The sequence below is a fragment of the Diachasma alloeum genome, unplaced genomic scaffold, assembly GCF_001412515.2.
Source record: "Diachasma alloeum isolate Michigan unplaced genomic scaffold, Dall2.0 Dall_scaffold_00285, whole genome shotgun sequence".
NCBI classification, from domain to species: Eukaryota; Metazoa; Arthropoda; class Insecta; order Hymenoptera; family Braconidae; genus Diachasma; species Diachasma alloeum.
This window is the reverse complement of record NW_021680424.1, coordinates 567093-580229: the sequence shown is the minus strand read 5'-3', so window position 1 is coordinate 580229 and position 13137 is coordinate 567093. Positions and strand designations below refer to the sequence as shown.

At 36.3% G+C, this 13137-nt stretch overlaps 1 protein-coding gene across 1 annotated transcript in view; it reads right to left on the bottom strand.

Moving 5' to 3' along the window:
* Nucleotides 1–13137, bottom strand: part of LOC107038525 (E3 ubiquitin-protein ligase MYLIP) — a 23131-nt gene that overhangs the window by 5374 nt on the left and 4620 nt on the right. Inside the window, exons 2-4 of the mRNA XM_015257674.1 lie at nucleotides 2141–2343; nucleotides 1268–1508; nucleotides 742–911 (exon numbers count right to left, since the gene is read on the bottom strand). Coding sequence (XP_015113160.1) covers nucleotides 742–911; nucleotides 1268–1508; nucleotides 2141–2343 — 614 coding nt within the window. The remainder of the gene's footprint in view (nucleotides 1–741; nucleotides 912–1267; nucleotides 1509–2140; nucleotides 2344–13137) is intronic.

Genomic DNA, 13137 nt, shown 5'->3' with positions numbered 1-13137 from the left:
CAGTAGTATGAAACTTCAACTGCGTGAAATACACAGCAGTATGAAAATTCGGCTGCGTGAAACACACAAACTTCACGCATGCGTGGAGTGTATGGAGTGTACGGGAGTGATTCACGCAATGGTGCGAATAGTCACGGCCAATATTTTTTATTTAGCTTCACTTTGAGAATTACCAAATTTATTTGTCCGTTATAATTTAATTTTCTTCTCAATGTACTCGGAACATTCCCCTCTTTTTCAATAACTTAACTCAAGAGAAATTCACAATACAATATGTGAAATGAAACCCAGTACAATAGCTCCCTCGTTCATATTCAAAGAATGAATAGAATCCCAGAATCTCCATCTCTTACTGTAGATTTCAATTGAAAATTCGTGTAATTAAATTCTCATGCTTCGCTAGCTCTCGGATCACCCGGATTTTTAATTATCACAATGCATCAAATATCTCCTATGTTATCCAATATGAATCGAGCATAAAGGGTTTCATTTCGGCCCTGAACAGAACATGAAAGTCGAATTTTCAACTTGACGGCTTTCAGCCGCTTTCTCGATACTAAAACTTTTTTAATTACAACTTCGTGATGAGGTTTAATTTTTTTTCCACTCGTTCTCTTCAGTCTTTCTCATTATTTGGTGGCACTAAGGGTGGCGGAGGGGGGGGGGGGGAANAAGGGTGGCGGGGGGGGGGGGGGTGAAATAGCCCTTTGTGAGGCTCAAAATGTTGACTCGGAAACTTACTTTTGTTTCTCATCGTTGTCCCCTCGATAAACAGTAATTCCGTGGGGCCCAACGCCAATCATTGACACAGCATTTGACCCGAATTTACTGTGAAACATTTCCTGGCCGAATGTATCCAAATTGGAGACTTCTTTGAGGAGCCAGTACTCAGCTGTTGAAGCTTTCATACCCTAGAGTATATCAATACACATGAGATCATTGTCATTTAAAAATAGTAAAATAATTGATAATCTAAATTTTCAATTGATGATGAATTAAATATTTTATGATGTGGAACTGTAAATTTTTCATCTATTAAATAATACTGAATTTCAAATAATCGTCAATCTTCCTAACTAAATTACTGATCAACAAATAATTCGAAATTTGAATATTAAAATCGATGGTAATTATAATTTATGGATAATATTATTAATTAAAAAGCTTTTGATGGATCTTCATCAACTCCCCCACGACATAATCTCCCAAGACGTCTCATTATCGACACAATTAACGTTCAACTAGAGTTTAAAAACCATCGACTCACTTTGATCTCCTTGTGCTGCTGAATGATTCTATGCAGGAAGTCATTAGGTTTCGGATCACAGGGCTTATCAGGTTGTATCTGACAGCACTGGGAATAGAGGCCGTGGGGTGGTGACAGAGGATCGTAATCCCCAGCCTCAGCTTGGGCAACCAGAGCAACCAGACGCGCCACTGAACACCAATCTGGCACTTTGAGACGGCCCTCAACCAGTTCAAGACGCGAGTGCAGGTAGAATTGATGTCTGCGGGGAATTTTTCAAATGCATTTTTAGATATAGCAATTTTCATTTCTAGATGCTCGGGGCAGGGGGGGGGGGTCTGATAAATGTTAACCCGAGTCGAATGATTGGACCTGACAAGTTCTACTTAGGTCTTTCCGTTCAGTACTGCGAAAGTCGATTTTCCCCCCGAAAAAAGCCTAAATACGGCACTTTGGCTGCGGGTGAAAAAAAAAATTTTTTTATTTCTGCATTTCTGGGGCAAGTGAGGGGCGCAGTGGCATTAGGCGGGCCAGAAAATACAGAATCGACGTTCACCCGGCGGAAAAATTCGATTTTGGCGAAAGTCGACTTTCCCCCGGAAAAAATCTAAGATGTGACACTTTGGCCCGGGTGAAAAAAAAAAATTTATTTCGACATTTATGGTGCCTCCAAGGGTTTTATTGGCATTAGAGGGGCCAAAAAATACGGAATCAACCTTCACTTGGGAAAAAAAATCGATTTTGGCGAACGTTGAGTTATCCCGACGAATAAAAATGACTGAAAATTCATTGAGTCGAAATATCAATAATTCCTCTTCATAAAAACGTCACTTCGATTGAACTCTCGAGACGAATGAGATATTTCGTAATCATAAATAATCGTAAATAATTTACCTGGTGGCTTCCTGCAGCAACAGGTGAGGTGGTACCCAAAATTTCACCCTCAATGCAAATCTGAGAGGTGCAACACCACCTCCTCCACCGGTCTGTCGATCAATGGGATTTCTCAGATTGAGCCACAACTCCTCACCCTTGGCATTCTGATACTTCAATCCAAAATAATCGCACTCCTTGCTGATGCCCAAGCAGTTGCACGCCTGCGAAAGGCCAAACAATCCCAAGAATTTCATAAATAATTTACTCACAACCGCAGCAAACACGGCTTAATAATTTAATATACATTAATATACATGAAGTTGAGAATATTTCGGAGGGGGTATACCCCGGGGCTATAAACTAAAATAAACGTCAGATAGTTGAGGTGGAGAATGGAAAAGTTTGTACGCTGAAGTTTCGCGTTCATGTCTCTGCAAACCCCGGAGAAAAGCGCAAAGTCAAGTGCCAACTTTTGGTCTCCAGCGCTGGATTCCCCGGCCCCCCCCCCCCTTTTTTTCTTATTATTTTCCTGGAAAATTCCAGAAGAGCAAAGAAAGAGTTCCGTTCACTCCGTAACTTTGGATGGGGAGGGCTTCCTTTTCCTCAAACCACTCGATATCCGAACGGAAAAGTGGGAAAATCGTGGCGAATGGAAACTCTTATCTGATAACAAATGATTTCCACCCTTTTTTTCGATTTTTTTTTCCGAGGTGTTTGAGTTTTTTTTTATTTGCTCAGGTGGACTTCAATCCCCTGATACGTAATTGATTCAAGCCCTGGGGTAATACATTTTCAGTGTAATTGAGTGAGAGATTTCCAGAGATTAAGGTGCATCCCTAGGAAAAAGGTTTTTCTCACGACTGTCCCCATGTTTTTTGTAGATAATGTTTATAATATTCCGAAGTGAAACAAATTTTAAATATCTGTACTGCACATTTTACGAGACAATAAGTAATTAAATTAAATTAAATTTCGTGAAATCATTTCTTATTTGATTCAAACAATTCAGTGGCGAAGTGATAAAAGGAGACAAGTAAATTTTGACTATTGACCAGTTTTCAATCAATATCTCGGAATCTAAAGGAGATAGCGAAATTTTTGTTATAACCTTTTTTGTGGAGGCGATTGAGGGCTACAACAAATGTAGTTACGAAAATTTCGCTACCTCCCTTAGATTCCGAGATATTGATTGAAAACTGGTCAATAGTCAAAACTGATTTATCACCTTTTACCATTTCGCCACTGAATTATTGTTGCTTACATCAACAACAATGAGAACAGAAAAACTCAGCAACTCATGAGAGCGCAATGAATCAAGTGATTTAGAATTTTTTTCCGGAAATCCATACGGACTAACTTTTGGTGGTATAGTCTTGGGATGTAGCTTAAAGGGACGGAATGGATTTTAAAGCAGAGGTGAGAATTATTTTTTCATATCAGTCTCGTTGATAAATTCTATTGCGCACTATTCCACTCGGGACAAACGCAGAATGAATAATAAAATGACTGGGATATGCCGGATAGAATAACAAACACAGCTGTTAAAAAATGATTAAGAAAAAAAACCTGTGAATTATTGAACTCGTACNGGGGGGGGGGGGGGGGGGGGGGGGGGGGGGGGGGGGGGGGGGGGGGGGGGGGGGGGGGGGGGGGGGGGGGGGGGGATAAAACACACGTATCTGCTGCACAAGTACGTCGTTCAAATTAATGCCCGTGCGAAATACAGTATTTCATTCGAGTCCCAGGTTTAACCGGTCCCCCATTCGCTTCGCGAAAACCGGATCGCCAGGATGTAAACACGTTGAATCGTTTATTTTCCGAAATAGATTTTTTATCACCGTTTTTTCTCGCGCTAATGGGTAACGAATGCATGCGGACTCTTGGTGATTTTTTTTTTCCTTCTATCGTTGCATTTGTTTTTAATAAGTTGCATACAAAGCCTTCACACTGAAAAACTTGAGTGCAAGTTGTATTTTTGCAATCGTAATTAGTGTGTTTTTGCGCTAAAATTGCATTTTAGGAGAAAGCAAATGTTTGAGTTTCGTGGAAAAGTTTTATTGAGTCTCCAATATTCGCAGACCAAACAATACAATTCAACCGAGTCACGTCTTATTTCAATTTTGAAAACAAACCTCTGAAATGAACCCAAAATAATGAAATTTGCCTCAGCAAACCCCGCGATATTCAAGTCTCAATATTCTTCATTTAAGGATATCCAAGTACTTTGGCTATTTTTTCTCCAGTAAAATGTTTTTCTACTTTTGCAATCGAACATCAGAGCGTTCATTAGAACCCCATTTTTCCCTAGTTCCGAACATTTGACAATTATTCTATTATTTACACTTTCCAGGTCTGAATTTGGATCTCGATATTAAATCGTTAGAAAACATTTTAAAAATCTGAAAAAAATTAGAAAGTTTGTTTTCGGAGGAAGATTAATGTAATAATTTAACGATTGCGATTGTTGAAAATTACGTGCGTTTCCTATAAATAATCTATAAACAATCAATTGATCTCATTCAGAATTTTATTCTCATGCCTAAAGAAATAAGATTTCCGAAGGTTTAAACAATTTCAATTATTCATTTTTGAACAACCAATATTTAAAAAAATGATAATTCTGGGCAAAATGTTATTTAAATAACACTGAACATCAATGTTTTATTTTTATTTTGAATCGTTGAATTTATAGTGTGGTCTGCCCCAAATTGCGAAAAATACTTGAATATCCTTAAATCCTAAAATAACCACCATTGAAACAAAGAGCAAAGTTTGAAAATTTGACGAATGCATTAACGAGTTGAATAATTCAACTCCCCTCGGTGTACAAACCAGCCAATTACGTACGTTATTAACAGGCCAGAGTGGCCAGCATGTCCACCGAGTTGGAAAGAGGGATTAGTTACCCCGTTTCTCGCTTGAATTAAAGTTTCAGAGAACCACCAGGAGACAGTTACTGGCAGTGCACGAGGGCTGGTGCTGCCGCTGCTTTGACTAAGTTTACTCCATTTAATCCAGCAGGATATTACCCCGTCAAAGTAACGTATCCCCCCGAAATACTTGAGGAGCGATGGGCTCCTTGGTTCGGAAAGTACATGACTATTTATTAGGAGCGTCCGTTTGGCGCCACTCACGATCGTTTAAGCTGAGTTGTTTGGCCTCGACGAAGGTCGTGCCTTGTGTTTACCAAGAGAATTATTCGATTATAACATCGGATCGACTATCTGTCTATTGGTTCGCATGTATCAATCATCGAACTCGATATTATTTTCCATTCCCTCTGGTCTCGGTATTTTTTCAAATTATTTTTGGATTTGGCTTCGAGTCAGCCGATTGTTGTCAACATTAATTATTATTAATTTTTATTAGTAATTGCTCAGATGCGTAGAAGACGATTTCCTGATGTATTATCATCTTATCACTCTTATATTTTAATTATTGAAGTAATCGTCAATTTAAATACTACAATTTCTAATGATTTATTAATCAGTAATTTAGTTAGGAACATTGACGATTATTTGGATGATCGAAAATTCCTTATAAGAAATTTAGTATTATTTACTTAATAGACAATTTACAGTTCCATATTATTGAATATTTAATTCATCATCAATTGGAAATTTAGATTATCAATTATTTTACTATTTTTTAATTTCGATTAGTATATTTAAAATTTAATCAAGTAAGTCGGAAATTCTTTTAATATTGAAGAATCGGAAGATTCATGGGCATCACTGGTCTAGGAGAATTTAATTATTTTGAACTCATGTCGAAGATATTTTTTTAAACTTCAAAACGAGATGTGAGACGAGATTGAGACTGAGACGTTCTTTTAAAAGTTATTTAAAAGTTTGAATAAAATGTATAAATATTTTATTCGAAGAATTCCCCTTCTGCTTGAAAACAAACAATTCACAGCTCTGAATAATCAAACGTGCGAGACCACTATTCAAATTTCCCATGATTAACGCATTCAAAATGTAAATTTAGTGTTGATACCAAATTTCACGGACAATTACTCGTCAATAGACTGAAATTGCGCGACAATAATCACCCTTTTTCTCAGTTTTTGCTCACAATTTCATCACTCCCCCGGAAATGTGCGCATCGGAAGAGTTAATTGGCTGATAATACTGGAAATTATTCAGCTTCACTTCATTAGCATATCGTTTCGAAAAATTACGAATTCAATTAATTATCAACGTGATTATTAATGCCAACGGATTTTAGGGGAATTGAAAAATAAAATAAATGGGGGAGGGGTGGAGTCTCGGATATTCCAGAGGCAGAAATATCGCAACGGCAGCTTTATCGTTCATTTTTACTTCACATGTTTATTCAGCCTCTCCGGAAAAATTGTGGAGCCGCAATTATGCACGTGGCATTCAATCTCAAGCACCAGAGGTTTTCTCTGCGCAAATTAAAAAAAAAAATCACTGAGTACACAATTCATGAATATGAATTTATTGAAATGCTGGAAAACGGTGGAAAAAATCGAGGCGTAGAATTTCCGTTTTGAATGATGCACATGATCATTGATATTCAGATGTCAAAGTCATTGGACGCGGGTGCACGAAGAGAGTTCTGCATTCGTTTACATTTTTCTAGAAATAGTTCGAGCCGTTATTGCATTTTTATGGCCCTGGAGTGGGAAAACTCTTCTTTGTATTTAATTTTCGATGCATTCCGCTGCACAAATGAATTATGAAAACCCAATTTGGGGAGTCACGGGCTATTTTAATTTAAAATTCGTATGTGAAAGTTATGTTGCGGGGGAAGTGATGGCGGGCCAATAATTACGATTTTGGGGCCGTTGTGAAATTGGAATTCCCATTAGGATTCGCTCGTTTACATTGAAACTACTATTTCCAAGAGACAAGAGTTTGTTTTTTTTTTAATTTAGAAAATTACTTTTGAGATGAGAAGAAAAACTCTTCGAGTTTAGTTTAGTATTTGGAACAATTGCTGGAAAATTCTCAGATTGAATGAATAATTGTCGCAAAGATTCGTTGGATATTTGAAGTTCATTAATTTTTATTCATAATAAAAATTTTCTGGTAAATGTACATTGTGAAACAAATTTAGCTGAATTTTCCGGAAAACGACTTGGAATTCGATTTGGGGGGAAAACGTCAATGGAATTTGAAGTTTTTCTGAAAATTGAAGTAAAGTCAAGAAATTTCACAATTTATATGAATTTTCATCATCTTTTAAAATTCTTGGAATTCCATAAATTTTTGAAAAAATTCCCTGAAAATTCAGAGAAATCTGGAATTTAAGAAAGAAATTCCTCTAAATTTTCCTGAGTTTTCATTAATTCCCACGGAATAATTAAATTGAAATTTACAGTTTCTACGGATTTTTCCATGAAATTATGAATTTTTCAATGACAAAATTTCCCACACTTGTGGAATCTTTATTAAGACAACTGACCCAGGAGAACATGAGTTACAAAATTGTACAATTAAATTCAGTGGTTTTGATGCTGTGTTAAATGCAATTTTGGCACGACTTTTGTGGCATCATTGGTGCTTCTGCGTCAGAATCACAGCAATAAATGAGTTGAAAGGGAAACTGTGGATGCCACAGTCAAAGCCCTAACATGTACATGTGCATTAACACACGGGTATAACCAGTTCTGTACTGTTGGATTATCTCATCTCGGGGAGTCCACCCACTGGTGCTGGAGTTCCATCGTGTAGTGGCTATTATCCATTGTCCCTACACCGAATGTACCATTGTGGGATGGGGGGAGGAGGGGGTTTATAGGCGGATGGAGAGCAACCCTGCCCATTTCCTCGGGTCTGTGTAACCCTGGTCCAGTTGGCTCGTTGTCAATCCGATAGCCTGGACCAGCAGATAACTGTTTTGGAGATTTTTTTATGGCTTGACGTGATTCAACAGAGGTTTCAATGGGTTTTGGAGGCTAGTGAATTAGAAACTGGGATTTGAATTGGGATTAGTCGTGAGTTTTTTGCTTTACAATATTTTTAGAAGAATGGGAAAAATTGTCGTGGGTTTTTTTTCTGGGATTTTGATGAATTGGGAATTAATAATTAAAATGATATTTTTTTGCGATTTTTAGAGGCTTTCTTGATGCGATTTATAGCAAATTGCAGTGGATTAGAGGCTGGGATTTCAATTTATTGGATTTGGATTGAGATTAATCGTCATTTTTTTGCTTTACGATATTTTTCGAAGATTGAGAAAAATTGTTGTTGTTTTTTTTTTGATAGGTTTTCGATTAATTTTGAATTAATAATTGAAATAATATTTTTTTACGTGACTTTTGATTGAAAAAAATAGTATATTTCGTAACGAGTGCAAAAAAGTGTTTTTTGGCGAGTGATATAATCCCACGAGCTAAAAAACATTTTTTCACGAGTTACGAACAATATTTTTCATCACAATGTGGCGGAAATTAGACTTTTAGGCACGCGGAGCGTGCCGAAAAGTTCACTTTCTGCCACAGCGTGATGAAAAAAATATTTCGTAAGAAATTAGTGGAAAGTCGGATTTTACAGTGAGTTGATGTGCTTTAACAGCGATTTTAATGGGTTTAGCATTTTTTTAGGCTTTCTGGATAGAAAGATAGAATTTATGTTGAAGTGCAATGGATTAGGGAGTGGGATTTGAATTTATTACGTATATTTTTCTATGAAAAATAAGGAATATTTCCTCTTCCGTCAGTGTTATTCAAATAAAAATCCCACAACTGTGAATAATCACTGAATAAAGGCTCCACAATTCAGAGAAAATCTCTATTTTTTACATACTTCACACGATAGTTGAATTATTGCTGAGTGAAAATAGACGTAAATGGAATATCCAAGATATTTTAAAAAATTGTGAGGCGAGAGTATCAATTTCTGATTTAAATTTTACATTTACGTAAAATCTACAAAATTCCAATTATATGTCGTTGAATAAAAATAGTATTGTCGTTTTCTTGGAAGAAAAAAATTAGAATAAACAATCCAGGAATTTAAATTGTCAATTTTCCAACAATACATTTAAAAAATGACTGCTTGACATATCTCAAAATATTCCTAACGTTTCTAATGTCATTTTTTACGAGCATTCCACACTGCAAAGAGAGGAAAACTGTCACAATAAACACATCTTAATTTTTTACGAGGCACCCGTGAGTCAACGATATAACCGAACGCATGAATAAAGCATTCATCGAGCGAGTGCGAGTGAGAGGTTGAGTAAAATGAAGAACGGGGCCATCGGAAATATAACTAACGAGACAGAGATAGACACCGAAGGCGACTCTCGAGTCCAAAGTCCAATATCGAAAGGGGGACCTTAAAGTCTGTTTCTACGTGCGGCGCGCTCTTTTCGCCTTCTCCCGGTTTATGAGTTTGAAAAATCCCGCGTGGGTGGTTACGACACGCTTTCTCTCCCACTCCACGCACCGGGGAAAATAATTAAAATAACAATTAATCGTTGCGGGAAAATTTAATCCCTCGGAATTGGATAAAAATGGGAGAGGATCCTGGGGGAATTTTTCTCGGCACATTTTTACCTTTTTTTTTTCTGGGTCGTACATAACAATGACAGAGTGTCGAGCACGTGCGTGACAGCAGGCACGCCAAGCCGGGGCTTCAACCGTGGACTTTGGACTCGCCGGGAAAAACCGAGTCAACCGGTAGGCACCTTGTGTACATATGTGTACGCAAATGTCATCAACTGTTCATACATTAACGCGATAATTTTTACATGTTTATTTTTGGAGAGGAGATTTTATTTAATTTGTGAATGAACAATGCCCGGGATATCAGAAAAAACGCGGCACTTGGGGCGTTACGGTGGAAATACCGGAGGGAAATTTCATGCGGAATTGAATTTAAAACGGCCTGTTCTGCCCCATAGTTCCGGCGATGTTTGAAAAAAATTTTTTAATTTTGATTTTTTTTCATGCTTGAAGAAGAAATTTCATTTATTCAAATCGCATTATTTGATCGGGAGATACTGACGATTGAAGAAGAATTATTTGACCTCACTTTGTTTATTTTGTTATTTTTTATGCAATTTATTTACAGTCGATCAGGAATTTTCAGGAGAGTGACACTGAATGCGATTTGAGCGGGAAACAATTATGAAATTTCGGATTTCTCAGAAAATTTAGTGAAGTCACGAATATTCAGTGCTAAATTACGATGAATTTCCAATTAATAAAAATTCAAGAATATATTTATCGAAATTTTCTTAATTTTCAGGGAATAATTGAACTGAAATTGACTTCTCATTAATGTTTCCGTGAAATTCTGAATTTTCAATGACGAAATGCCACAAAAACTCAAAACCCCTAAATCATCATTCAGCAACAAAATGCCACTTAATTCGACCGATCAATTACCAGTTGATTGCATACAATAACAGTAATAAGAAATAGACCCCTAAAATTGTACCTCAGAAATTACGAAATCGCGTGCAGTACAGAATTAACGACTAGCCTCCTCAATACTTTTCCCATTCCCCCAGAGACAAAAGAAAAAATAAATAAAGAGGAAGAAGCGTATAAGCGTAGGTGATTCCGAATGAAGATAAATCGAACAAAGGAAATACAACTTCTTACTAGTGACCTTGAGATGAAGCACGAGGTGGGGAATTCATACTGTGGATGAGCCACGCTCTCGCCGCGTGTCCTGCACGTTTTTCTAATTTAGTGAACCACGCTTGGCACATATGATCACCCTCTCTCATTTCCTCCATTCTTATTCTTTACTTGTATTTTCCTGGAGAAAATGCGAGAGTCGAATGTTAATGCGACTTCAGCACAAGTTGAAGAATTAATTTTTGTTTTATATCTTCAAAAAAAAATATTTTTCAGTTTTTCTAATCTCTCAAATGAGAAAAAAAAATATCGATATATTTCTGATATATTTTTATCGGTGAATGAAGTGGGAGTCAAATGTCGATGTGACGTCAGCAGAAGTTGAAAAGTTGATTTTTTAAAGGATATTTTCAAGAAATTTTTTATTTTATTTTTTAAACAATTTTTTTAGAGTTTCAAATGATGAAGAAATATATTGATATATTATTAATACACTCAGAAATGCGAGGGTTGAATGAAGTGGGAATAAAATGTTGATGTGACATCAGGAGAAGTTGAAAAGTTAATTTTTTTAAATATATTCGCCAAGAAAAATATTTTTATTTTTTAGACAATTTTTTAGGCCTTGAAAAGATGAAGAAATATATTGATATATTCTCCATATATTCATAAAAGAGAGAGAGTTGAATGAAGTGAGAGAGTGTAATATTGAAGTGGCTTCAACAGAATGTTGAACAATTATTTTAAAAATATATATTTTCAAGAAAATTACTTTTATCTTTCTAACAACTGTTTCAAAGCTTGAAATAATGAGGGAAAAGATTGACACGAATTCACCACACCCGTCAGATAAAAATATTTCCCCCCAGAAAATGGCATTACTCATCTATAAATTGTGCATGCACAATATATTTTCACCTCTTCGCAAATATATATTCATCATCACATGGATAATAATGTCAGGGTCATGAATAAATAATACGAGTCCAAAGGTGGATCATTGATAATTGAATTGAATTGAATTGTTTTTTAGGACAATGAAGTGATGTTAAAATAAAGATTGAAAATTAATACTGGTGAGTAATACCATTGTGAAATACCAGTGTGAACTTTGCACTTGGCTTCTTCAGTGTAGGTTTTGTGTTTAGGCATTCGTAAGTGGTATTTTCGATGGCAAAGTCCATCATTGCGGAGGTGTGTGTTACACACCTTCGGTTTAACGACCCCTACAAACGCCAATTTGCCCCTCATTCTGGGCAACAACGATTGAAATAGATTATGCTCGAGTGTTATCAGGGAGATAAGAGGCAGATTGATCAAACAGTATGTTTTTTTTTCCTCGAGAGAAATCAGTAGCGGAGCGAAAAAAGGGTTTACGTTGATTTCGACTATTCGCCAGTTTCAATGAATATCTCGGAATTTAAGGGAGAAAAAAAATTGTGTCATGACCTTTGAAGCTCTCAATTATTCTTAAATGTAAACAAAAGTCTCCTTGATACCAATAACGACTTTGTTAGTTGAAAGTAAAATTATTGCGGGAGAATATTTGATGGAGTGGAACAGATTTACTTGATGGAAATTAACTAACTTGGTAAAAGAAAATTTAATATTTCTCACAAAAATGAAATTTTGTCGTGATGAGCAGAACTATTCCTGAACGAATTCGAACCGTTGGCAGGAAAAAATACAATCCATTTGATCTGCGAGAACTCCATAGGTTTATAGAAAAAAAATATTGACGACGGAAGAATATTTTCTCCTAAAAAAAAATTGTCCTCTCGAAATTATTTAGTTTTACCAATAACACAGTTTTCGGGAAGAAAATAGTTTCATTCATGATTCATTCATTATTCTGATTCATTTATTCCAAACGAGATTAGTTGACTATTGACGAATGGTAGAATATGACGAAATGAATATTCGTAAATAGTTAACGAATGATTCACTGGAAAAGTAAAAATTGAGTCATACAAGGCTCCTTAAATGTGCATTTGTTATCTATTAACGAGTGAATATTTGGTGAGACGAATAGACCCTCTCCAGCGAAATCCATTCGTTAGCAATGACTAATCCTTTCTATCAGCGCATGAAAATTAAAAGTGTTTAGCCTCGTACAATTCTCCACAAAACGAATGTATTCACCTAAAAAACACGTGGAAATTTTTTCTCAGCGCATGAAAAACTAATAATTCTCCATTCGAATTAATCAATCCCTCACAATATCCCTATCAAATTTACTAAATTCTCCTCCCACCGCCGATTTCTTTCCCACTGATTGCTACATCTCCTTAAGCATTCGCCTTAATCACCATATGCATTACGGAAAAGCTATGCACGCATCATTAAATACCGTCCCGAAAAGCCGCAGTGCAGTTGTAGCAGCTCCATCCGCTATAAAACCCGGAAATTTTCATTAACTTCCAGTCTCTTTGCTTCATCCTCACCTCCTCAC